Here is a 27,752-nt window from a genome sequence, read left to right as displayed (position 1 = left end):
TTCCCAGTTCAAGGGAAATTCTAATAGCTGCCATAAAGCTATTCTGCCTTAAAGTATCAATCTTAAGTGTGTATTAGAAACAGGATGGTTAATAAACAGAAATGGTATCTCTTTTATATCCAAGAGAAATATTTAAATTGGTTCTCTATGTATATGAAGAAAGAAAATTCTTCATAATTAGGCAGTTTAATTTGTACCTTACTTTCCAGTGCTGAAACACCTACACTTCTTATGTAATTCTTGGTGTCAGTTGTTTAGTTCAGGTAACCTGTACACTATTGTAAATCATTTAGTAGGCAGATTGGATGAGGACAGAGGGTGACACTGACTCCTTCTCCAATTTAGGTAAAGGGCAATGGAAATTCTATGACCCTCATGTACCAGTGTGTGAGCACATGGTATCTGTATTCTCTGCCCAATGAACCACTAATTGCTGAATCAATGAAGTACTTTCAGGCTCAATCTGAAATAGGAATAAAATATAAGCACTTGAACTTCTTCCTCTGGTCAACTTTAATAATACAGTATTTGTGTCAGTGCTTGTAAGGGAGTGAAGTTGGGGTTGCTGTCTGTGCTTGGGAAAAGTAGCTGCAGCCAGGCAAAAACGCTTCTCACCCCATTTCCCTCATTTCCCTAACACAAACTTTACTCATAAACGTCCAAACTGGCATTCCAGCTGCCTGTGACAATGAGCCATACCCTGGCGTTTTCAAGGACATGTGAATGTCCAGAGGCAGCCTTACCTCACCCAGGCTCTTAGCTTACCAAAAGAAATGCTAAGACAGAGTGGAGAGGTGTGTGTGCGTACAGATGGGGAAGCAGAGGTGACGTCTGAAATTTGGCAGCTATTACAAGCAGGCAAGAGGACCATTATTCAACTGCCAGGACCACAAGTTATGGTGAGTAGCATATCCTGGTGGGAGTCCTGCCTGGAGTTTGGAGCTTGCCGGGAGCTCAGTAGCAACTGGAAGAGGAACAACCACACTGAAGCAGTACCTCATCTCAACTAGTGTAAGAACATTTGGAAAAAGGCAAAGATAGTATGCTACTTTACAGACTTTATATATTTATATAGACTTCATACACTTTATATACTTTTGCTTGAACTAAGTGTTAAAGGACTGAGTATTAAAGACATATTTACATGGCAACATCACCTTGCAAGTCCTAGAAGGGTGAAGAGCAGTCTGTTGTTGGGGAAGGCGTGTGCTGCAATAAAGCATTTTGTACAGATTTGCTACGCTGTGATGTGTCCAGTCCTTGGAAGGCAAAGAACCCTCACAGTGCTTTAAGTTTTTCTTTAAAAAACAAACCAAGTCTGATACAAGTGAAAATGATATTCCCTATAAAGCTAGTTTATATATGGCACTAAATCCAGAAGAACTCATTACTTAACTATAACTAAAGTTCTTTGAATTGTTATTTGTGAATTGACCCACATGGGATCTGTGCTGCATAGATCCCACTCTAAATCTTGTAGAACTGATAGAATTTCTTGTTAGGAATCCTGCCAACAAGATGTGCATGGCCTGGGCTCCAATTGAAGCCCTTCAGTTCCTGGGAGGATAGGAGGGCAGGTTGTGACTAAAGACAGAACTGCTCTTCCAGACTTTGCATTGCTTTGAGACTGGAGATCTGATTGGCAGTGTTGGAGAAAGTGGAAGGCTAATGTCAAATAGCTGTTTTGGATAATTCTTGTAAGGAAAGCCTGTGTATAAAGGCTGAAGATGCGGCTGTAGCTCTTGTGGAGCGAGCACATATTGAAAGAGGACTCTATTCCTTCAGTAACTCACCACAAAGTCTTCGGCTATCCACCTGGAAAAAACAGGAAGCCCAACTCCTTGGATAAACATTGAAAGGCCAAAACCAGGAAGGTTTCTTTGAAATGACGCTGATAGTACTAGCCATACCTTTGACTACTTTAAGCAATCCTACCTTCAGCTTTTGTGATATTTGGTACACAAGTACATGAAAATTGATTGTAAGAATCTACTTTGGACTGTTTCTAGAGGTCATGTCATTAGAATTTTACATACAGTTTCAAATCAGTTTTTATTATGCTATTATTTTAATGGAATTTTGCTGTCAACTCTTTTCTAAATTTGTGATGATGATGTTGACACTGATATAGAAAAAGCAGGTGCTCTCCAAACATTGAGGGAATGGAATGGTTTTCCAGTCAGGGTTGAAGCATTGTGGGGAAAAAAAGGCACTAAATGGAATGAGGAAACTGACTTTAGGAGACAGAAGATATCTAATGAAGGACAATTTTATCCCTGTGAACAGTGATGAAAAGTGGATCCTAACATAAAGCAGAGTTTCCCCACCCAGTGAGCTAATGTTACTACTGTTAAAAATGCTGTTTTCCATGAAAGTAGCTGAATGTGGCAATTAATTCAAAAAGCTTTCACTTTAGTATGGAGTCAACAAAGACTCCAAGCAGAGACCTGTGGGGGTACTAGTGGGTAAAGACAAATCAAACCCTTCATTAATATACTTTTCAAAGGAGATTAGAAAAGATGGATACCATTCACCAGGACATAAAAGGAAGAAATGGTTGTGATAGAATTTTATGGAACAAAATGGCAAATTTGCAGTATGAGGTATAAAAGGACAGTGCATGTGATATTATCTTTCTTGTTGACATAACTAAGAACTATACAATCTGGACTGTTTTGTCTTGGAGGAAGTTCTGAAGTGCCTTTCAAACAACTAACAATTCCAGTTTGTTGACATGCTATAATGCCTGTTTTGGCTGCCCAGACATTCAATATCCTCAGCCTCTCTCTTTGCTAGAGATAGACATTTTGCGCTTATTCTTGATTTATGTTTTTGTGCTATACTAAGTCTAATGCTCTTTATTGCTCTGTACAAGTCAGAAAATTGAGTTTTATGTCAGTCCTGATCGATATCCCAGACTGGACGTGAAGAAATATTTCTATTTATAAACTTTCTGTCCAATAATGTACCATCTTATGGTATAATCACAGCTTTCTATTTCTTTTGGAGTTTTTAACTGATTGGCAAGTGGCTGAATACTATGTTGTGATCTGTATTTATCTTCTTCAGTGCTGAAAGTTGGTATTTTAATACTTTAAGTTAAAAAGGGAGGGGTAGTTTATTTTTTTTAAATTAAAAAAATGTTAATCTCTTGTGAGATTGGAAGGAAGGGCTGAATTCTCCAGTCACACATCTCTATGCCAGGAACTGGCATTATGTGCATTATTTCAACCTTTGTATTTTCACCTTTTAATTGCCAGAGAGGCAACAAGTTATGAAAGCCTTCTCTCACACAGGTGGTGGCAGCAAAAATCATAAAGCCACTATCCTAAATTAGGAGGTGGGAAGACCAGGAGGCTTCTGGAAGGGTAGGTGAGAGATTTCCCACTTTCTAGCCTATAGGCTTAATCATCTGTTACAGTCTCTATCAGGCCAAGTTCCTCAGACATGAAGATGTGTCCTCTCATGTAAACATACACCAATTCTGAAGGGGGCCCAGAGGAGTGGATGATCTAAATTTGTGAATCCAGCAATGAAATTACTGGCAGAAGCAAAGATGCAGAAGCTCAATATGGTGAATTAACCATAAATATGATCAGAAGCTTCATAGGAGACCCTTATTCCTTTTAATTTTTTTCTTTTTACTCTGATATGGACCAAGTGGAGCAAATATTTTAGATGGTAGTTTATCCATTTCTCTGCTGATGGTAAAATGGCAAAGTTATGGAGATTTCTAGCAGATGAGGATGCTGAATGTGCTCAAAATGAGGCTGAGAGGATCCTAGGGATCCGAGAAACAGGTTAGGGATTGTGGATAGAGATGAGAAAGACCTGGCATTGCCTACAAGAGGCTTCCCTGTAGCCTTTGCTAAGGCAAAATAGGCAAAGATTGTGGGCATATGATGGGGGGGGGGAGTTGTCATCACAAATTAATATTTGCAAAATGGAGCCTTCAAGGTAATCTGCATCCTAAATTCCCTCACAGGTGCTACAAAGTAAATAAAATAAATTATAATAGAATAAGTTGGAAAAAGGAACAATTCTATAAGAACTGACAGGCTTCAAGAATAAACATTCAACTGCTATTGCAGTCAAAAACAAACTGCAGGGATTCTGTGTCTTAGTCATGCATACAAAGGGCACCACTCTCGCCAAGAAATTCTATAAGCTATAACAGATTCCAAACAGGTTATGCACCTGCATGGAATAAAAGATTTGATAAACTGTTGTAAAGAGTCATAATTAAGAAAGTACACTTTATTATATATTTTTCAAAAATTATTACAAAAAGCAAATGGTTACGCATTAAATTATCAAGTGCAAAATAGAAGCACCCTACAAGGTTCCACCTAAACTTCATGGAACTATTCTAGACCTGAAATGAGCAGTTGCAACTTTGCTTGGTCCAAATAAATCACACTAACTTACACCAAGCTTAATTGCAGCGAGCTAAACTGTAGACCTCCAAAGGATCAGAAGTACACACAAGGTGCAAAATCAGCCAAGACACAAAAATGTATCTACAAATACATACATATTCTTTACATTAAATAGTTGCATTTAGAGGTTATAGTTTTCAAACAGAACAAGGAAAGGGAATTCCCAGTTCTCTTTAATATTTATCTTTTAATCGATTATAAATACGAATTGAAACAAAAATGTCTATTTTAGTTTTTTTTTTACTTCCTTCCCAGTTATGTTTTTTGTTCTTTGCCTTTTGGAGAAAACATCACATTATAAGGCTGCCTTCTTTTGGGACGTGGACAGGGAGCAAACTCTTCTTTTATATAACCTTAAAAAAACAAAGACAACAAATGTTCACACTATGGTTCTGGTAAAAGAAAATACTAGTAAATTGTAGCGACATGAATTTCTGCCAACTTCAGAATGTAATAATCATAAAAGATCTTGATAAAAAAATCAATTACATGCTATAGTTTTATACTATTGAGAAACAAAAAATGAATTAGTAACTTAACAAGTGACTTAAAGCTTTTGTGTTCATACACATACGGAAATAAAAATAATATATTGTCTTTGTTAAGATTATAAAATAGTTAATTCAAGTAATTTCTCAGGATAAAAATTGTATCAGTTTGATATAAAAGGTGACAAAAGTTTGATCCGAAAGATTGGCTTTCATTCAGAACTGTTATTGCAAAACACTGCTGTGTTCACAACTATGAAGTGAGTAGGAAGCTGTGCTATTTGTCAATTTATAAGTGTCTGAATAACTATTATGGGACAATTTATATTTTGAGATGCAAAAGTAACTTTGTGTGTGCAAATAGGGGACATTTTATGTCACATTCTCTGCAGACTTTCTAAAAAATTTAGTAAACTTTGCTTACTACAGCACAGTGCATAGAAGGCTGAACTTTAAATGGGAAGATTGCTAATTCAATTTTCACTTTATACATGGATTTACTAGATTGCTATAGACAAATTATTGCTATAGAATCAAATTATTGATTCAGCTGTGCATCTGTAGTAGGAAGATAATACTGATTTTACCAATAGGTTTAATTTAAGGATTGCCAGAAGAATGTGAACACTCAAAAACTAAACAATAAAAAACATTGTTTATTATTCTTATTAATGAGGATTAGTGATATCCTAATAAGACACTGTAAAAGGTTATGGGTAGAATTCACTGCAATCAATAGGCAAAATATCATTTGTTGTTGCAGCTTGTATTTGTCTGTTTACATCCCTAAATAGCAATTACTGGATACATGTCTATATCATATAAAGTATGAAACAAACAAAAATACAGTGTAGTTTCCTATCAACTAAGTTACACTGATAACCAACAAACAATAATTGATAAAACTAAACACACTAAACTGTGTAGACACCATGAATGTGCAGGGTGGCTTAGTCGGGTGCCTTTGGACAAGTGGAAAAACATTCCTTCTACCCATCGGTTCTCCTATTCTCCCTGTCTCTAATTCAAGTGACGTTCAGGCAGGAAATAATTCTTTCAGATTACCTATTTTCAAAGACTAGTCCAGTGAATTGGCCCTCACTGTAAAATTGGAACAGAACTACCCTTGTTTATTGGAGTTACATTTGTGATGAGGTGGCAGGGACTTCCAGTGGTTATTTCCTTGACTATTTCCTCCTGAAAAAAGATGGTGTGTAGTCTCCTGAAGGAAAGGATGATGACAGTTTTCTTCTGTACCCACTCTCCTCCTTTTCTGTGGGCAAAGCTTTCTTCATTTGCAATAGATTTCCCCAAAAAGGGAAGGGTACCACAGGACTCTCTGTCAGTTGGTGAACCATCTCTCAGTGCTTGAGCCATAGCTCTATTGTGCCATAACACTGCAAGTCATGGACCTGGTTGTGAATTGTAAGAGATCCACAGACATGTCTGTCATGAGCTCTGTTGCTCTGGCTAGTTTTTTTACCCCCTCTCTTCGGCATCTGGGCTCTGTCAGAACTTCTGGGAGGAGGTCATATGTCTCTATAACCAAGATTCAGACAATGGTGGAAGGAACAGTGTGGCCGTGTTTTGGACATGGCCAATGGTGGAAGACTGCTGTTTTGTGGGTTTGCTTCAGTGCTCCATCCATTCTTTGTTCAGGGCTTATGGGAGCTGTCTGAAGGTCAGGATACCATGTGTGAAGGTACTGGATTGGGAAAAGCTGATGTAATAATTATGCATACAGTGACTGCCACCCTTAAATTCAAATACTTGAGTTTGCAACAAATCTGCTTCACTGGGTGTTTAGACATATTTAAATCAATTGGATTTTATGATGGCTTATTCTTTCACAGGTTCCTCCAATCATCCTCCAAAAAGAACAGAGCAACCATTAAGACATGGGTTTAGACATGCAGGCACACAATTCCCTTGCTCCTCTCTTGGGGCTCACATATCCCTCCTCTGACATACTGCTATATCAGGAATCCTTTGGTTCTCTTGTTGCATCCTCTTGATGGAACCAAGGGAGATCTGACTTACTACTCCTCATGGCAGTCTGGAGCAACTGAGCACTGCTGTGCTACCTTGCCAACCTAGTGACTTGCCTAGTCTTCAGAGAATGACTGCCAAAGGCCTACCTGGTGTTTAGCCTGGGCAAGAGTTGTCCCAATTGATGCCACTCAAGCGTTTTTTCCTGACTACCACAGTTGCTGCTGCCCACTGCTTCACTCAGATAGAGAGGAGGTTTCCAAGAGGCCTCCTGATCTGCCATGCATAGCTCCTGGTTGCCAGAGTCACTGCAGTTGGTGCTGCCTGGGGTCTCATTTCTCACGGAGCTGGAGGATTCCATGTGGCCTCCTGATCTCCCATGGGGCTAGCTGCCATTGTCTCTTGGCTTCTCTGTTTGCTAAACTGTTCTGAGAAAAGTCTTTGTACTCACTTAATTACTATTCCTCCTATTTTACTCCTTTTTCCCAGTCCTTTTGAAATATATTTCCAGGTGGCTTTTTGGCTGCAGCCTCTGATCATCGTGTTACTTAGCAGGGATATTGTTTCTGGAGTTGCATTTCACTGAATGCTGCTTCACTACCTGTACCTCTGGTTGTCTTTTTCCCCCTCCTTAAAGGTCCTTAAAATGGAGCCGAGAGGAATGCTGCTGCTGTTTCCTAGATGCCAGAACTAAAGAGTAAAGGGAGGTGGGGGGGATCCTTCTTGGGAAAGGAAGAAGTCTTGCTTTCTACCTAGGAGAGGTTCAGTTTACTCATTTCTGTGGGCTTCATTTTCTGTAACCAAGAAACCAAGAAGCAACCACCCTTTGTTGCTTCTATCCAAATTCCTGCGTATTTCTGGCAACACAACTTATGCTTCCATTTTTATATAATATTGCTTTATATAATTACCTCTTTCAACACACATTTGTGTGGAAGGGAATCCAACTTCCCAGAAATGTTCTGGCGTGTCAGGAGGAGCATAACGAGATCGATGTCTAGAACAGGTAGTTACTTTTTTCTCTCTCTCTTCTTCTGGCAACTCTGCATAATACTAAGATACAATAGTTAGAAATAATTAACAAATGAAGGAGAATATTTTAGCAGTAAAAACATCTATACCCAACAATATATACACCTATCAGCATATTTCTGAATCTCTGACTTGTGGCTGTAGGCATATTATGTTTTTAGGTGCAAAATGAATCCCATGCTTTCGGGTTAATGTATCTTCTGAATTAGTAATCCACAAGCTGGCTACCAAACATATTCATGATATGCAGAACCATTTCTGGTCTTATTTAGATTTCCATCTATATGTAGCATGAGAGTGGTTACTGGGAGCTATCCTGTGTCTTTAGAACGTTATAAGAGTATAACTATTAAGTAATTTGAATTAATATGGGCTAATAACAAATTGTATTCCATATCTGTGAATAATTGTTAAAAATCAGGAAAAAATATAAACTTATTTGCTATCTATTTTGTCCTACTGTACATGTTCATTGTTCTCTTTTCCCTTTTCTTGAGTTAGTAATAGTGCAGTGTAACACTGAAACTATTGCTGATCACTGTCACTTTTAAATGACTGACAAACACTCTGTAAACTGTTGATTAATTACACATTTAAATTGCTCCAAAATCAGAAAGAAGGAAGGAAGGAGAACTTATACCCAGGAAGGAAGGAGACAAATACATTTACACTGAGTTTTTAAAACACAAATTGTATGGAAGTTATATCTACATTAGGTTGTAGAAATTATTTTTTGTTTTATTATAACAAAATTGACAGGATCTTTAATACTGGCAAACTGATCTAGATTGGCAGTCTAACATATTAGGCATGCAATTTATATAAAATCACAGGAGTTAATTTCTTGCAATATTCCTGTTGGGTAGAGTTGATTAAAGTCAGTTAGTCAGATACTAATGGGAACATGCAGTATTAAGCTGTTCTGAGTGCTATTCTATTGCTAAGAGTCCCCATTGTGGGGAGATGGGCAGGGACAAGTCTATTAAATAAATAAATAAATAAATAAAATAAAATAAATTGGAGAGCACTAGAAGTATACAGTATTTGTATCCAAAGTAGGGAGGTTCAGTGGCATACATAATGCACCTTCCCTTGTATTTTTCCCTACAACATCGCTGTGTGGTAGGTTGGGCTGAAAGAGAATAAGTGGCCCAAAGTCACCCAATGAGTTTTTATGGCTGAGGGGAGACTTCTCAATCAATGGGAAGAGACTTCCTAGTGCTAATATAAAACTTTAACCACTAAACCACTTGGGAACCAGCTGTATCTGCTTGTAGATCTTTAAAGAAAAAGTGGCTTTCTTGGATTCAAGTCCCAAGACATGGGCTCTTTAAAGCCACCAACAGCTACAGTGAGTATGTCTACAGTAGGTCCAAAACCTCTTTCCCAGTTGAGACTTCAATACAGGTAGTCCTTGGTTAATGATGGTAATTGGGACTGGGAACTCTGTTGCTAAGCGACGCAGTCATAAAGTGTGACATCATATGACCGTGACAACTTACAACAGCAGTTTCGGTTGTGGTTGTTAAGCTAATCCTGCGTGGATGTTAAGTGCGATGTCACATGATCACCATCTGCAACCTTCTACCAGCTTTCCCACTGACTTTGCTTGTCGGAAGCTGGCAGTGAAGGTGATTACATAACTGTGGGACACTGTGACTGTTGTAATTGTAAGCTGGTTGCCAAGTGCCTGAATCATGATCATGTGACTGCAGGGACACTGTGACAGTCACAACTTCAAGGACCAGGCATAAGTCTCCTCGTTCAGCGCTGTTGCACCTTCAAACAGGTGCTAAATGAATGGTCATTAACCAAGGACTATCTGTACTACATACCTCTAGAGAAATATGAACTATCTATAGACAAGGGTGTGATCTTGTCAAAATTTAACTTTAGTTTACTGATCTTTATCTAGCTCATTACCAAACTTAGGTACCAACAGAGTCTTCCACAGTGTAGAGTAAGGAAGATGATCTTGACAGAAATATGCAGAATTTGTTTTCTAGGCAAAGGAGGCTGAAAATTTTTAAAAGTCCAGAACAATGAGATAACATCTGGTAGCAGCTCTGGCAGATGACTCCCTAATTCACTGGAGTATAAGAAAGAGGAGGAGGTACAATACTATCAGATTTAAAGATTCTGTTACTATAGCCAATCTCAATAAAAGTAGTTTTAGCCTTCCTGTAGAGTTGATTTCCTGATTTGTTCTACCTAGTGGGGCTGAAACACAATACCTCATGCTGTCATTATCATCTGTTTGGATTACTGCAATGCATTTTACATGGCGCTACTTCTGAAAACCACTCAGAAACTGCAATTGATGCAAAATGCAGTGCTCCGTATATTAGTAAACCAAAGTTGTCATAGTCATATAACACCTGTTTTACAGTCACTCCATGGTTATCAATTTCTATACATTTCTGGGTTCAATTCAACATGCTAGTTTTGATCTATAAAACCTTATATGGTTTTACACCAAGCTACTCATAGGATTCCCTTCTCCAAACAGAGGTGTCTTGTCCAATTTGTCCAGTGCAAATGTCCCGCCAACATATTTCAATGATGAAAGAGGTTGGGGGCTGAAGCTTGCAGGCAATGTTTTTCTGTTTCAGCCCTCATGTTTGTGGATTTCCCTCCCCCTTGAGATTAGATTGGCACCCTCATTGCTGATCTTCCAGAAGTTGTTAAAGGCAGAGTTGTTCTGGAGGGCCTTTACCACTTACCACTTTTATGGTTGCTTGTGTTTTTATTGGCCTTTATGTTTTTGTTCCATTTTTATGTTGTAAATTACCAGAAGTCATTTTGTTGAATACAGAAGTAGATTAAAACAATTAATTAATTAGCTAACTAGCTAGCTAGCTAGCTTGCAGGATTATAAGAGACCAAGCAGAAATTCTCCCTATGCCAATTTTGACAACCAATTCTACAGATAAAAGAGAACTACTCTAACATCATTCCTTCCATTTCAAAACTGTGAAACCAATTCAGTAAAATATCATGGTCAATGTTGTAAAAAGCTGCCAAAAGACCAAGAAAAATCGATAGGTCATATTCCATCCCCCACCCCAAGATTAGCCATCATGGTGGCCAAAATTCTTTTAATGTCTTAGCTAAGCTAAAAGCTACACTGAAATTGTGTTGTTAAAATTATACAGCCACCAACACTTTAACAATAAAGTTAGAGCAATAACTCTTATGTCACGAGGATCCAAAGAGTGTCTCTTAAACAATGGCACTGACTGTACAACTGACTCCTTTTAAGATCAGCACCTCTGGTAAAGAAGCATTAAATAGCTTTCACAGCTATACGGTCGATCCCTGCATCATGTCAGAGAGTCAACAGTAGGTAAGAATGTTTAAGGATAAAGATGTTTGCTTTCAGAAGTCTCATTAGACAGCTTTCCAACTGAGGGAGTGGACATGGTAAACAACAACAAAAAGCAGTACTTTCATTAATCTTAAAAAGTGGAATTTGAATATACATAGAACAGATTCACAGGTTACTTTCTTAATAAGGGTTCAACTGCCTCCCCAACAAAATGTTGTGGCTGTAGTGGCCTTGCATTCTGATAGGATTGGTTCCTATGGTCTATTTTTATTATTATTCATGTTTTACTTATTTAACATTTCAAAACATAAATCTACTTCAAACACTTATAAGTTTCAGAATACGTTAGGCAAGAAAAAAAATTTAATCTCTTTTTGCTGATGTCTGCCAGGATAAAATGCTATGCTACAAATTATAGTGAAAATTGTACTGTATATATAATATGCAGTACTACAATGTTTGTGTATCTAGAAATTTCTTTTTCAAGGGTAAAGTAGAAATCTAACAGTGTTCCAAGTTGGAAACACTGATGGATCATTAAAAAGCCCTAAGTATTACTGTCAAAAGTATATTACTATCTCTTGTTTCCAAATCCTATTTCAGGTAGAGAAAAGGAGGAAGTTAAAATCTCAAAAACAGAACCTAAGGAAATGAATGCAGAACTCTAAAGAACTCTATTAAGTTTGTCTCAACATTAAGTACAAATTCAGAGGAGCAGCTTTTTATATATTTGTGCCAAATCTTTACATGAAATGCTGCTAAAATAGCTCAAGACAATGAGCATGTCCAGAAACAGTTGAAGCCTGGTACCATTTTGTTACCCAAAACTGGAATCAGATTTCACAGCATTATAGAAATGTATAAAAATGTACACAGGCTAACCAAATGAAAGGATCAAGCAATATTTAATGGGATTAAAAATCCATGCTTAGAAAAGTTACCACCCTGGTTATTGTGAAGAATCTATAATGGTATAGAAAATTTACAAAACCCGGAAACATAATAGTGTACTATACTAATCATTGCCCTAACGTTATCCTCATAGCTATATACTTCCTAAGGCTTTAGAGGCTACCATGACTATCCCTCCTCAATTTAAGCTCTAAATCCTCAATTATACCCAATAGAGGAGCATTTTATATTATTTTTATATTTTTAATAAAATATATAATTTTATATCTTTATGTATTTATGAAAATAATTTTATAGTTTAACTCCAAGAAGCTTCTATTCTTATTTATCTTCACATACTGATGTGAGAACTGTGTGGTCTAGCAAAAACAAACAAACAAACAAAAAAACCTGGTTAAAATAAAATTCTGCTATATACAATGCTCACACACACATGCTAAATATAACAACAGCAAAAGTGCTATCTTTTAGGATGATTTTCCTGACTTGGACAACAGAAAGTGCTACCAATGCATAAACAACGAGATGTGAATTTCTGATACTATAATTATTTTGGAAGGCAGGGATCCCATCTTCATAATGAAATCAGAGTCTAGTTGTATTTCAAGCAGAAGAAGATGCAAATTTTGATGTATTAATTGGCAACTACATTTATGGTAAAGAAGACTCATTTTTGGTGAAAGCAGGCAAAAATCAACATATATAAATGAAGAAAGTGATGCACAGTACAATCCACAGACTATGAAGTAATGATGGATGGACAGAAATCAATAGCCATTACATCTTGATAGATTTTACTGTAAGAGCACATGCCAGCACTTTGGATCAGAAAAGGAAATTATTCACATGGATCTGTTAATAAATCATCTAATGAAAACAGACAGTGAAAATACTCTTTTACCCAGTATCTAATTAACTAAAAGAATTTACTACCTGCAGTTGTCATAATAGTAAGTATTTTAAAAGGCTTTAAAAACAGAATAGATCAGTAACTATTAATCTTTATAGCTAAATAAGACCTTTATAGACAGATGTGATTTTTTGAACACTAAGTAACTAAAAAAGGATATATTGTAAGTATATTCCCAATGTTATCTGATTGTCTGCTTTTGGGAAAAGCAATGGAAAATTGCCTTATATTGCCTTATATTCTTAATGGTATATTCTAGTATCAATTTTTTTCTTCTTTCTAGACTCTTAAACTTTGAAAACTACACTCAAAAAAGAGGAAGTGATAATCAAGACATAAACTTAAATAAGCATAGTTTTCCCGTCTTGTTTATTTTGATTTAGAAGTCTTCTGCCTCTCACCCTATCACTTTGGTGTCATGCCATGGCTGACATTCCACATACTTTTAGGAAAGCATTAATTTTGGATTGTTTATACTAAATAATCTTTTTTATAAATGCTTTAGATGTTTTGCCCTTATTTTTAACATTTTAGGTCACTGAGAAAAGTTCCTAACTGTTTTAATCTGACAGTTAGCACTAACAATCACTTGCCAAAATGTAACAAGAACCAAGTTCCTGGAGAGGAGAAATGATGCCTGTGCAGGGACAGGAAATTAAAATTGTTCACACACAAACCTTGGCACGAAAAGCATAAAGCTGCTTTTATGTCCTGTTTCTTTCTTCATTCAAGACTTTAGATTTCACATGTTTTAATGAACAGAATTAAGTTTCATGATGGGCTGCAAATAATGTTGTGCGTTAAACGGAAAACACTAGCAACAATCTTATTTGCTAAAATGAGTTCCTCATTTTAAAGATGCCATTTCAGAAATATATTGATGAGGTTTTTTTAGGATGAATGAAATAAACATTTACAATGGAATCTCCACTGCATTTTTGAAAGACACTATGCAGTATAACACTGCTATGTGAGCTTACCACAAATTATATAGAATATTAATAAATGAATTTCATGTACTCTCACACCACACATGGAAGTAATTGACATCATATTATTTCATGCAGTCATGGAAGCAAATGTACTTAGATGAGAATAGCAGTATATCCATTTTTCATATATCATGTTCTCCCAATAATGAAATGGTGTAATTATTACATGCACAGTCACTCTTAACTTGCACAATTCTGAGAGTGCTCAAGGGCTTCTGAAGGTAAAAACAAGGGAACTATAGCAGTGGTGTAAGAAATCAGAAAAGGAAATTGAAGAATCTTCTGTTATTGGGAACATTCACAAGAATCTTTCATGGTCAATTCCTTGACAGAATTTAGTAATATGTTCCTAAAAACTGGCAAAAACTCCTGTTGATGGTTTATTTACACAGGCTGGTTGTTTCCTACCTTATATATACAGTGGTACCTCGGTTCACGAACTTAATTCGTTCTGTGACTCTGGTCGCGAACCGAATTGGTCATGAACTGAATCAAATTTTCCCATAAGGTTCAATGTAAATATGGTTAATCTGTTCTGACCCCTCCGAATTTGGTCGCGACCCGATTTTTGATCGCGTCCTGAATCAAATTTCCCCATAAGGTTCAGTGTAATTACAGTTAATCCGTTCTGAACCATATGGTGTTTTTTTTTTTAAACCGCAAAAATATGACACAAAGAACAGTATGAAGAGAGAGAAAGCTAACCTTGCTCGACGCGACTTCTGGTGTGGAGGACAGGAAGGCGGGTGGGGAGGCGGTTACTGCTTGGAGGGAGAGTCCCCCTCCCTACAGGAAGCCGCGACCACGTGTCACGGGAGGGAAAATGGCCGTGGATCCTGTTCGTAACCCGATCTGGCATTCGCAAACGGAGGCAAAATTTTGCGAACGGAGCTGTTCGTGAACCGAATTGTTCGTGAACAGAAGCGTTCGTGAACCGAGGTACTACTGTAATTGTTCTTTGGATAGTTATCATATCACTCCCCTTAACTATTCCCACATTATACTAAGCCCATAATGTGGCTCATTTATTTTTGATTTAATGTGACATGCAAACCCATTCTAAGAAAGAATTCATGGTTTATAAGTCAATGCGAATATGCTTAGTTTTTCACATTTCTCCATAGGACTTGTTTTAATCCCTCACCATTTTTGGCTACCTTCCTCCAGTCACAAGTCAGTTTTATCTACATCATTTTCAAAATATGTGACTAAGAACTAGGCACAGTACTTCAAATTTATTCTGACTATATTCAGGACAATTCACAGATGCAGACAGGTTAACATTCAAAAGTATGGTTCAATGAAAATTTCATTCATGTACCAATTCCTTAGTAATACCACACATTTATTTGCATTTGAAAATTAGGGTATAAGTGAATAATAAAAAAACAGTATACAAGACCCACTGTATACTTACTATTTCACATTCTTTACAAGTGTGGCCAGGTAATTTTCTTCTTTCTTCTTTTTTCCGCACTACTTCAATGTGAGGAAAACCCAATACAAGGTTTGTTCTGTAACGTAAGCAGAGAAATGACAAAGGTCTAAACTTTCTACTGTTAAAAAAATTGCACAAGCTGTTCCATTGCTGTCAAAATTTGATTTTGTCCCTAGTTATAAATATACAAAATAAAGAATCATGAAAACACTCTTACAGTTAACAGTATTTCTGAATATTTTTCCAGTTTTATACATGTGTGTGTGTGTGTGTTGCTATCACAAAATTGATGAAAAGAAAAAAGGAAAAAAGAGACCGCGAGAATTATTACTAAAATTCTCCTGATATCAAAATGACTTCACTATATTAGCCAAAAATAGGCAGACTACTGAATATGTACTTTAGGGAAAAGAAATTCCAAAGGAAAAATATAGTAAGTGATTGGATCTTATGTGCTGAGAAGATGGATCAAATAAGAGCCTGTTAGAGACGCTCTATGGGGCATCCTGAGCAAGAGAAAGGTTCAACTGTTGGGCTTATACAATCTCTGTTTTGTATTCAAATTAGGCAGTTCTTTAACCTCATCAATTTCACTTTCCGTTGCATAACAATTAATTCAAAGAACTGGTTGGGGTTTCTGAATACAGACCACATCTCTGAGTTGACTTCAGCTACTTGAACTTGCCTTTATTAGTTTGCCTTTCTGGAAACTTTCTGGGTATTTATGTCAAGCAAGTGTCAAGAATGACGAGAATTCTCTCACCATTTTAATGGTGTCCATCAACCTTTCTCAATTTTCTAAGTATACATTAGAGGAGACCGGCACAACTTGTAGGGGGGAAAGGACCACATTGATAAATTAAAAATAATTGCAGGCTGTAAGAAAATAGCTGGCATGCCAATCAGCTGTTTGGTGGTTAGCAGAGTGGCAGCAGCAATGGAGCTGTGGCATTAGTGAGGCTTGAAGGTGTTGGAGGCACTCAGCAGTGTGTTTTTTGGGGTGGTGGCAGCAGTGAAGGTGGATCCTTCCTGGTGGTGGTGATTTTGTTTTGTTTTTAAAAAATGCCAGCAGGCTACACAAGGCTGCTTGGCAGACCGCGTGGCCAGTGGGCCACACGTTGTGCAGGCCTGCCTAGAGTCATGGACAAATCTACAGAAACTTAAATGATAAAAAGGGTCCATTTACTTTTTGTATTATATTCTTACTGATTTCCTTATGGACTAACATATAATTAAATAAAGATATGGGCATGTACTTAGAGAGACAGAAAGAGATTTTATTCATGTGAAATCTATCAAAATACTTTGTATTTTTTCCATTTAATTTATATTTTTAGGAATATTTTCAAAGCTGATTAAATTCTTTCAGACTAAACTTTTAATTTTGCTATGTTATCATTTGTGGGGAAAATGTAACTAAGATTTATATTCTGAGGAAACTTAACTCCATAGATGGTAATTTTTACAAGTAAATACCTTTCATCACTTTTAAAAGCAGGATCATCCACAAAAGCCTTCTGCCTCATTTTATTTTGTTTGTCTCCTTCCTCTGAAAATATATAGATTATGCCATAAACAATGCTGGAAAGAACATCATGTAATTTAAATCTAACTGAAGAAATATGGCTACAGAAAACCGTAGATTTATAAGCATTTGTAACAATGAATAAATTTTCTCTGAATACAAAGCTAGATTTTGAAGACAATACTTTTATGTGCATTCAAAATAAAGCAGTTATTTGTCTTCAGCCACGGACGGTGAATTACAAATCTAATAACAAGTAAATACTTTGTATGCTTCTTTTTTCTTTTCCATCTTCCTCAGAAGAATTCTTATGGTCACATTCTGGAAGATTGTCATCTTCTAAATAGGATTCATATTCTTCATAAGATGTCTGATCAAATATTTCTGCTAAGGTATCCTTTTCTCTTTTTTCTCCTTCTACAAATACAAGTAACAATAATTACTAACAATAATATTGACCGTCTGCGCCCATAACACTTAAAGATGTTAGCTTTTAGTAGGACATAAACACAGCAAAATCATGTCTACTTAGCTTTCCCATCTGATTTTTCCCATTTAAAAAGGTAGGTGAAAGTTATGTATTAGTTTCTAGGAGACTCCTGGCATTGCTTTAAAGGGATGGTTTTAACTATTGGTTTAATTCTATTACTTTATTAAGCATGTAAAATATTTTAATCACATCTAATGTCATCAGACTACATGCAAAAGAAAACGATGTAGGTATATTATTCTCTCATATACACATAAAACAAAGCTAATGTTTTTGTGAAAATCCAAGCTTTTGTGAGATTCATAAATATTGTTGATTTTCCAGGACTATGCATTAGGAGCTCTATGAGATTATTTACTAATTTACTAGTCCAAAGATGCTTACTGGAAATCATTAAAAAGCATAAACAAAAGAGTGTAAATGATAATAAACTTAATACAATTTGTAATAAATAATAATACAATATGTAATAAATAATTCCATTTAAAATGCAATATTAAAAGGCGGAATCAGCACAATCGAGGAAATCATAGTAAATTCCATTGCGTAACAACTGAAACTCATTTGAATCAGTGATGGCTGTGGTAATAAAGAATGTTTACTTCCCTGCCTCCACTATATTTGCATAATTAGTTTGACGCTACTTTTTAATACACCTCAACCAAGATGCTAAGGAATGGGGCTGGAGCAATCAGCGACTTGCAGTGAGCAGTTTGTAATTTTTCTTGCACATAAAATTGTTCAGACATATCACTTGAATTTCAGTGATATGAAATTCACTGAAATATGCTAGAGCAGAGCATTAATATTTAACAATAGCAAACACCAGTCTGGTATGGACTAGATCTGCTTATTTGACTCCTGCCTCTGGCTGATTAAATTGACCTGGGGAGAACTGGACCCATAGTTAAGGGAAGCAATAAATGCTTCTTTACAAGTGGGATGTTATATGCCTGAAGGAGGAAGCACAAAAAAGTATTATTAAATAAATCTGTCCCTTAACTAAGAATAGCTAGAAAAATATTGCCATTCTCAAACGTACCATTTCTGACTAAGGTAACAGAGAATGTTCTGACCTTTCAATACCAGATACAGTTGAAGGATATTGATTAGCTAGACCTGGTTAATTCAAGGTTTTGGGCAGGATATGTGATTGAGATCATTTAGTTGCCTTGATAGATGATTTACACTGGAAATTAGATAGGCTCTACTAGTTCTTTTGGAAATTCAGCAGGTTTTGATATCATTGATCAAGGATCCTTTTGGACTGCTAGATGGAGGACCCTGGAGACAATAATTTGCAGTGATTCTGGTCTTTTCTGTCAGACCATATTCAGACAAATAGTGTTGGGTGACTACTATTAATACCTATACTGTGATTACTATTGTCTCCTACAGTGTTCAATATCTACATGAAACTGCTAGAGGGGCACCCAGAGCTCTGGAATAAAGTGCCATCAGTATACTGATGATATGATTCTATTGTTCCTTAGCCCAACTTCAAGGAAGTAGTTGATTCTTTGGACCATTACCCAAATTAATCCATGGGGTTGAAGAAGATGAACCAGCTGAATCCCCCACTCCTTTTAATATTCTGTAAGGCATGAAGAAACAAGAATACAAGATAACCATAGGCTACATCTAACATTTAATTTATCAACAGAAGAGTTATTATTCTGTAACTTTTTTCCATAAAAGCGCTTGACCATACTTTACCTTGGCAATTATTCATGATAGGTTATCTAGAAATTTCCAGTTTTGAGCAATTCTTAATTCTGCAGTCGTTGTCGACTCTTAGAGACCACATAGATTTTCTCCATGATGATCTGTCCCTAACCCGCTCTTTCAGGTCTTCCAACTGTGTACTCGTTGCCACTGTAACTGAGTCCCTCTATCTTGCTACCAGCTGTCCCCTTTTCTTTCCTTCCACCTTTTCCAGCATTAAAGCCTTCTCTAAGAACTAGGTCTTCACAAAACATGTCCAAAGTGTGATATTTGAGCCTGGTTATTTGTGCCTCTAGTGAGAGCTCTGGGTTGATTTGTTTGATGATCCATTTGTTTGTTTTCTTGGCTGTCCATAGTATTCTCAGTAGTCTTCTTCAACACCAAGGTTCAAAAGCATCAATGCTCTTCCTATCCTGCTTCTTCAAAGTCCAGTTTTTGTTTCCATAGAGTGTCACAGGGAATACCATTGTTTGCACTATTCTGATCTTTGTAGGTATAGACACATTGCAGCATTTGAGTATCTTTTGTAAGGCATTCATGGCTGTTCTACCAAGTGCTATTCTGTAGCATATTTCTTGACTGCTTGTTCCTTTACTGTTAAGAGTGCATGATACTGAGAGCATATTACAGGTACGGCAATTGGGATCTGGATTAGAGTCGCTAAGCGATGCGGTCATAAAGTGTGATATCACATGACCAAATCGCTTAGCGACAACAATCCTGGCAATCCTGGTTGCTGTCATAACCCCAAGATGTGCAGGTCATTAAGTAGAAAGCAGTGGTAGCCCCAGGTAAGGAGTGTGGGGGTGCCGGGAGGGGAGAGGCAGGGGAGGCCTGGCGCAGGCTGTATGCAAGGCCAAGGAATGGATGGCGCAGTGTGAGTGCAGGGAGGCTGGGGAGACTTACCAGAGTGACTTGTGACCTTTCCTGCCAGCTTCCCCATTGACTTTGCTTGTGGGAAGCCGGCAGGGAAGGATGTAAAGTGCCTGAATCGCGATCACGTGACTGTGGGGGTTGTGGGACAGCCAGAACTTCAAGGACTGGTCATAAGTACCAATTGTTTAGTGCCGTCACAGTTTCAAATGGTCACTGAATGAGTGGTCGGTAAGCGAGGACTACTTCTATGCCCTTATTGAAAGACATACATTGATTGTCAACTGTCTAGCACAATTTCTGGTTTTACTTTTTAAAGCCATAAATAGATTAGGCTCTGAACCTATATGCTATTAAAGTCAGCAAGAGAATCCCTCTTGAGGAAGCTCATTTTCTTAGACCTTTTTTTTGGGGCATAAGAGAGGAGACTACATTAGGAGTTACCTTCAGCCTTCAAACTTTGCATTCAGTTGTTCATTGCATTCATTCAGTTAGGAAAGGAATTAACCTTGAACTAGTTTAAGAGTGATTTTAACTGTTTTTTGTTTTATTTTTTATATCTAACTGCCTAAAAGCTCAACAACCATAGCAATGCAATTATAAAAAAGTAAAATCAATCAATAAATAAAAATAAAGGAATAGAAGAATCTGAGTCCTGCAATTTTTGCATGTTTTTGCCCCACTAGGGGCTGTTTTATTATACCAAATTAAAAGGTTGGTAATTATCCTATTCCTTATTGTAAAGATATCTCTAGATTTCTGTTTATTTCCTACTTATTTTCTTACTGTCTATATTAATCTAGGGTCTTCCTATTGCTATAGGTTTTGTGCAACTACTTTTATCTTATTTAATCTATGAACTTCTATTTCTGTGTTCTATGTCTATTTTCTCATGCCTACATTCTTAGCTCTATATTTTCCTATCTTGATTATTTCCTAGCATTCTGAGTTTTTCCTATTTCCCCATATCTTCAGCTCTTGTAGCCAGCCACACTCCATTTACCTTTTTACTCCATATACTTGAGGTATATGGCTTCTCATCTCTCTTCCCCCAGCATTCATGGTCCTCTCTTCCTGGAGCTGGTTTATGGAACTCCACCTGGCTGTTGCATGCAGTCAGTTTGCTTCAGTTGCTTCTTTGTAGACACTGGTCAGGTTCCTCCCCCAACCCTTTTGTTCTGTCTCAGCTAGTCTTGCCTGTTGAAGGGTTGCTCCAAAGGTTGCCATTCCTGTCTCTTCCTGGGATTGCTGCTAAGCTGCTTGCTTTTGGACTGGAGGCTTTTCTCGTTTCCCTGCAGTCTTCCTGGCTTAACTCTTTTCATGCATCCTTTCATCTTTCCTTTCATGCACTACGATCATCCCCTATTAATATGATCCTGATGCAATTGCTATCTTGATGCATTTTTGGAGTAGGGTCATATAGCCACATAAGGAAGAGGTACACTGAGATGATATAGCATCTTAATGCATCAATTATCTGAATAATAAAAATGATAACAGATTATGATAAACAAAAATAAACTTACTTGGACTGCTTACTTCTTTCTGTCCTTGTTTTTTAATTCCTAATAGAATACTGTCACTGATACATGTATAGTCCATGTCCAGGGTCTCTGATGCAATTCTTGTTTGAGTTCCTTCCTTTCAATTAACAAAATTAAAGACAATTATGATAGACACAATTAAAATATCACTACCTAAAGTGTAATTATAATTTCTATAAGTGTTCAATAAATTTATATCAACATTTTAAAAATAAATATTAGACTGTGTATCATCTTTTTAGATTCTAGAACAACCCCAAGTATTTTGGAGGTGCCTTATACATAAGCAACCTCATCCACTCATGAATTGCATAATGTCTGATCAAATCCTCCACAACAAAGCCTGGAAATGCATATAGTATCTCACATTTTAAACAAGTATGAACATGATTTGGGGCTTCTAGCAAATACACTGCATTGAGCACTTCCATACGTGAAAAGAATTATGTTGGTTATGTTTAGAACTGATACAGGAATGGAATTATATTTTCATGGAGATTCAAAGAAGCAGAAAAACAAAGGAGTAATACCAGCCCATATTTTGGTCAATTTCATTATACAAAATAAAGTTTGAGTTAAATTCTGAACTTCTCTGCTTTAGGCTTATGTCTTGAATATTTATTCATAGTTATACTATGTACTTATATACAGTTCAATTTGTGCCTATCTGCAGTTGACTGAACTGCATTTTGAAGTATCTCTTCTCATTTACAAAGTCAAAGTATTTTTAACATGATTGTAAACCTTCCAGAGCCTGATTAGGGTTGCATATATATCTGAACAAGACAGATGTGCAAAAGCTTGCTACCAAAAACCTGCTTGGATATTACTTTAATTTTTTTTAAGTTAAAGATGACATTACCAGTGGCAGATCAGAGCAAAGAAAATTCTTCATACAGTTCTCTAAAACAAGGAGTTCCTAACATTAAATTTATCATATAAATGTCACAAGCAGATAATAAATGAAAACTTTTAAGGAAGGCTTCTAAAATATCAGTGTTTCTAAAGATATATTCCCAAAGTTTTTGATATTTTTAATGGATTATAATACTTTTGGTGAGGACAGAGAAGATATATTCAGGGAAAGAAGATAGACTTAGGGAAAACTTTTTGCACGAGAAATTGGAATATAATTTTCTTGGTAGGTAATCATTACATGAGTTTAGAAATTTTGATAACATGAAACAACAGTCCCCTACATGGATTGTACAAGGAGGACTGTTTCAATGTAAAAAAAGTTTCATTTAGGGATTAGCTGTAAATCTTTGCAATATCAGTGATTAAATGTATATAATTTTATATTTATATTTAAATTTATAGTCTAAAATTTACTTTCAAGAAAGAAAATGATACAGCTGTTTTATTTCAGTCTTAATAGATCAACAATTTAGTTTGTTCAGTGAGTTTAATGAGCAAAGCTTTAAAATTGCTTACTTTTGTGTCAATCAGAGTAACGTCCATTTTGTATTGGGAAAGGTCAGCTCCTGGATCTATACTCCATTGCACATTTTCCAAAGATGTTTTATCTTGAAAAGAAAACAGAACGTTTAAGTGTAATGACTGTTCTATAGTAACAAAATTCCACACATAATCAAATATAAAATACAAATTCTAGCCTGTAATAATTATACCCTTTAGGTATCATAAACATGGCAAGCTTTAAAAAAGAGTACGCAAACAGTAAATTAAGAGAAGATCCCATGAACAAAGATAGCATGGAAAGATCTGTAACTGGAAGCATGTTTAGGTTATAGTAATACCAGCAAAGAGGTTAGACTCAAGGCACTGTGATAGTCCTACTCATTTATAAATTAATGAATAAAAAGATACCTTGTTCATTGTCGAGCTCTGTGATTTTTGTCACTCTGCAAGGATTTGGCTGAAGTACTGATGCCGGTTCACCCATTCCATGTCCTGATCTTATTCTCTTATTTATTGGTTCATGATCACCAGCAACCTCCTATCGAAATAATTAAGAATTTAAACAACTTCTGCACTAATTTTCAGTACAGAGTAAATTCAGTTTACTTTCAGTTTACTTTCAGTAAAAGTAAATTCAGTTTCTCAAGAAACTCAGGCTACAGATGATGGTATATTATAGATAAAAGCCTTAATCACATACTTACTTTCCTATCTTCATCATCTGACAAAGGTGGATTAGAAAAATTAGCAATTTCCTCTTTTATTTTTACTTCATGTTCTTTCACTGGGGGCACTTTGCTAAGGGATTTCAGGATTGCTTCTTGTATGGAGGGATTCTCTTGTGAATCTTTGTTCATTAAATAATTACTGTTGGTGATTTTAGAGGAAGAATCTTTCACTAGTGGTTGAAAAACATCATGGAGAGTTGCCTGCCTCAATTTTATCTTGGAGCTCTCGGTACTTATTTTTTCACAGTGAAAACCAGAAAAGCGATCAGAAAGATCTAAAGGTTTATCAGTTGTGTTATCTCTGGCAATAGCAGAAATATCTGCATAGGATGGGAAAGCATTTTCTTTTTCACAGCGGATTACATGGCTGCTCTTCTCATCAATTTTTTTCCTTTTAGAACATCTGCTTCCTAACAGTTTCTGTGATGCAAGAAGGAAGCCACTCTTGATGATGTCATCTTTATCCAGATGCGTGTTGGTCACACATGTTATGGGCTCCTCTGTATTCTGTTTCAAAGCCATTTGCCTACCAGTTGGAGCTTGATTGATAACTGTTATTATTTCAGTCCCAAGGCTCACAAAAGGAACATCTTCAGATTTTGATCTTACTTTCTCAGATCTTGAAAGGGAAAAATTGTTGATGGGGCTGTTTTTCAGATTTGATTTTCTCTCTGCTGCTAAAACAGACGGGGAGAGACTTATGCTTAGGCCTAAGCTGCTTTTAACATTGCCAGCTGCCCCGAACACAGGAGAAGGTATCTTGGAACCCCATGTTGTAGGTGGGGAAGGATCCTCAGATGGGTCTGAAAATCTGAACAGAGTTAAATTTTATAAATAAATAAATGTTAAAGGAAATTACAAAATACTAACAGAAATTACAAAACAACAACAGTCATTTGCTTGCAAGCACTTTTAATGATTTTGTTATATATATTATTTATATCATGTTCCCACAAAAAAGTTATTTGGGCTGATTACATTTTAAAAAGTTAAAATCTTTGAAATGTATGAGCATTTATGAGTAAGAATTAAAATTTATAATATAATACTACAAACTCACAAACTGAACAACAGATATTACTTAGGAAATCATAAAAAGCTGTTAAAGACACATTAACAATACTAGGAAAATATATAAAGCAATCTGCTCCAGGAAAGGAATTTTTAAAATTTAAAATTTTTAAAACCAGATACTGTACTGTCTTTGAGAATAATATGTTCCAAGTAGCCATCCACTCACCACATTTTACAGGCTAACATATCTACAGAAAAATATCCAAAGACAATCTTAAGGTATCAATAAATATGTGGGAGAATGTGATCCTTCCATTCTTTAAAAAAAAAAAAGGAAGACTCACTCCAAATTGTCGCTATTACTTTTATAACATCCTTGAATCAATTGTTTTCTGGTAACTCCAAGTGGTTTGCTGTAAGATTCCTATGGAACAAAAATATATGATTTCAGAAATGATTCTAATATTGCATGATATAATTTTCTAATAAGCCTCAAATATACTTATTCACTTAGTGAACACAGAATATTATTATCAATTTATGATCTAAGACCAAATCAACAAACTGTGTGCTTGGTGGAAGAGGACAACCATCCCATATAGAAAGAGTGTACCAAGCACAGAATTATTAGGCGTACATGTATAGAGTTCTTTTTAAAAAGTTAAATTCTCAGTGAGATTTGTTGGATGGAAAAGGGGGCATCAAGTACATATAGAACCTGGAATATTGAAAAGGTGAGTGAACTGCACATGATACCTAACTGTTCCTTAGCTTCCTAGCCTTCTTAAGAATATACCTGCTAAAACCTGGTTCTGAGAGCACAGGATTCTTTATACTACGTGCATGGTTTTTAAAAAATGAATTATGTTCCAAACCTAAACTAAGGAATCACTGTCAAACAATGAATAGTTATTTTTATTAGTTATATTTATAATTTATAATAGTTATATTTATTCATAAATGCATATGGCAGTGCAAAAAGATTGGTATCAATTCCTTCATGCTTATTTCTAATAGTTTGCTTTCCAGCAAACTGAGGCCAAAAGGTCCTTTGATTTTCTTAAAAATTTTATGCAGATGCAGGAATGATGTAATTGTTTTACTTGGAATAATGAAAATTTACAGGTAGACTTCAATTTTCAGAATCTATATTCTCATTTAGCTTTTTGGGAAAAAATCAGAAGAAGGCATTGTAACTTACGCTTAACAGCTGGTGATATGTTTCTGTAAGTCATTAGGTGAAATAAGGAAAAGGAATGATACGCTTCCCTATGCGGATTAATCTCTCAAATAGACTTTATGAGAGATCATAAAAATAGTACTTACATGCCCATCACATTCAAGTGTTTCTGCAACAACTGCCTTCAAATTAAATTGGACTGAATTGGGACATTCTCCTTTCATTTCTTTGCCTGCACCAATGGAAATCAGCAAAAAAATACATAAAATAAATATTTGTCCTTTCTTGGTAATGGTCTTCACAATCTTTTTCAGACTGAATTAAGATTTAAAAGAGCTTCATATAATGTGTCTGATGAATTAAGAATATCTTTTCTCTGAGATGGATTATTTTCAAGAGAAGACTGTTGAATTCTTGATAAAATAGAAAGGTATTGTACAACTATTATTTTAATTCATGCACTCAAATAGCACATGTTTGATCAAAGGCTCCTGTTTGGATTTATTTTCGTATTAATTATTAACCACTTTGATAACACCTGTAACAAAGTTTGGGGGCTAATAAATACAAGAAATAAATTAAAATTCATTAAAAATGAAAGTATCAATAAAAGTATAAAGCAATCCAAAAACAAAGAGGATGAAAACAGAAACAGAAAGCATTGAAATAATTCACAAGCAATTGTCAAATAAGCCTCACAAGGTGGGGTTAGGCAATTCTGCAGCCACAGCAAAAGCCACCACACATCAGCACACTTCTGTGGACGCTTGGGAAAGTGCTTCCAAAAATTATCTCAGAATCAAGGCAAATATATATGGAGAAAATCTTTAGGTTACCTTGTCCTAAGTTATGAATGCCCTTAAAGATTTCAACAACAACAAAATCCACTTTTAATTGGGTCTGAAAAATAACCCCAAATCTAAAGATGACAATATCATAGCTGATATTAGCACATCAATAACATAAATGCTACTATACATACAAAATGTGTACGCATGTGTGTATTTCAGTTTTAATCTTAGTTTTCAAATGCTCTGCTCAAGAAATGTTAGACACCGTTGATACTATTTAAATCTAAAGCAACATACTTTTAAAAATCCCAGAAGCTATCTGACCTTGTCTGATCAATTTGGGGGCTATGTGGCATCCTATATGAAACCATAAAACGTCCTCTCCCGATAAAGAAGCACTATCTAGATTTGTGAAGCATCAGATCATTAAAAAATACAATTTGTAACAATTTTCAGTGTCTGTGGTGGCCATCACCAAGTCTTTCATGGGCTACATACAGCCCTTGGTCCTCAGGTTTTGCACCTCCTATTGAAAGAAGAAAAAATTCTACTGGTTAGATTGGTACAATCTTGTGCCAAGCCATTTTTAAGCTATTGAACTCTGGAATATTCCCTTTGTTAATCAGTCTGATTCAGAAACGACGTCTCTTTGGCTACTTAGGGCTTTGCATCCATGCAGGAGGCATGGCTAAATCCCCTCTTACTAATTATAGTGTGTATTATAGGATCAATGAGTAATGAGCAGTCCAAAGCATTTTTCAATTTTACCAGTCCTGGTAGAAAGCAATTAACACACTTTTAATTTTCTCTTTTTGATGGACATACAAAGTGTCAGATTCAGTTCTATCTTTCTTTTAGCCTTTAACCTGATTTGCTTTCATTAGACATACAAAACTAGTTGTCATAAATAGGAAGCTTCTTTTTTTTTTTTT

At 36.0% G+C, this 27,752-nt stretch overlaps 1 protein-coding gene across 4 annotated transcripts in view; it reads right to left on the bottom strand.

Annotated features, from left to right (window-relative positions):
- Window positions 1-4,245: 4,245 nt before the first annotated feature.
- The window catches only part of RBBP8 (RB binding protein 8, endonuclease), a 56,848-nt gene continuing 33,341 nt past the window's right edge, over window positions 4,246-27,752 (bottom strand). For all 4 annotated transcript variants that reach the window (XM_007434993.3, XM_007434994.4, XM_025171046.2 and 1 more), the window contains 11 exons: window positions 26,176-26,261; window positions 25,194-25,273; window positions 23,812-24,646; window positions 23,516-23,645; window positions 23,120-23,211; window positions 21,668-21,782; window positions 17,318-17,470; window positions 17,005-17,077; window positions 15,508-15,604; window positions 7,828-7,969; window positions 4,246-4,792 (listed from right to left, as the gene is read on the bottom strand). In XM_007434993.3, the coding sequence (XP_007435055.1) occupies window positions 4,695-4,792; window positions 7,828-7,969; window positions 15,508-15,604; window positions 17,005-17,077; window positions 17,318-17,470; window positions 21,668-21,782; window positions 23,120-23,211; window positions 23,516-23,645; window positions 23,812-24,646; window positions 25,194-25,273; window positions 26,176-26,261 (1,901 nt within the window). In that variant the 3' untranslated portion in view covers window positions 4,246-4,694. The remainder of the gene's footprint in view (window positions 4,793-7,827; window positions 7,970-15,507; window positions 15,605-17,004; window positions 17,078-17,317; window positions 17,471-21,667; window positions 21,783-23,119; window positions 23,212-23,515; window positions 23,646-23,811; window positions 24,647-25,193; window positions 25,274-26,175; window positions 26,262-27,752) is intronic.

This window comes from Python bivittatus, unplaced genomic scaffold, assembly GCF_059951505.1.
Source record: "Python bivittatus isolate LINGU-HERP-01145 unplaced genomic scaffold, Pbiv_v1 ctg000840_np1212, whole genome shotgun sequence".
Taxonomy (NCBI): domain Eukaryota; kingdom Metazoa; phylum Chordata; class Lepidosauria; order Squamata; family Pythonidae; genus Python; species Python bivittatus.
Note: the sequence above shows the minus strand (reverse complement) of the source record. Positions and strands in the feature narration are given on the sequence as shown.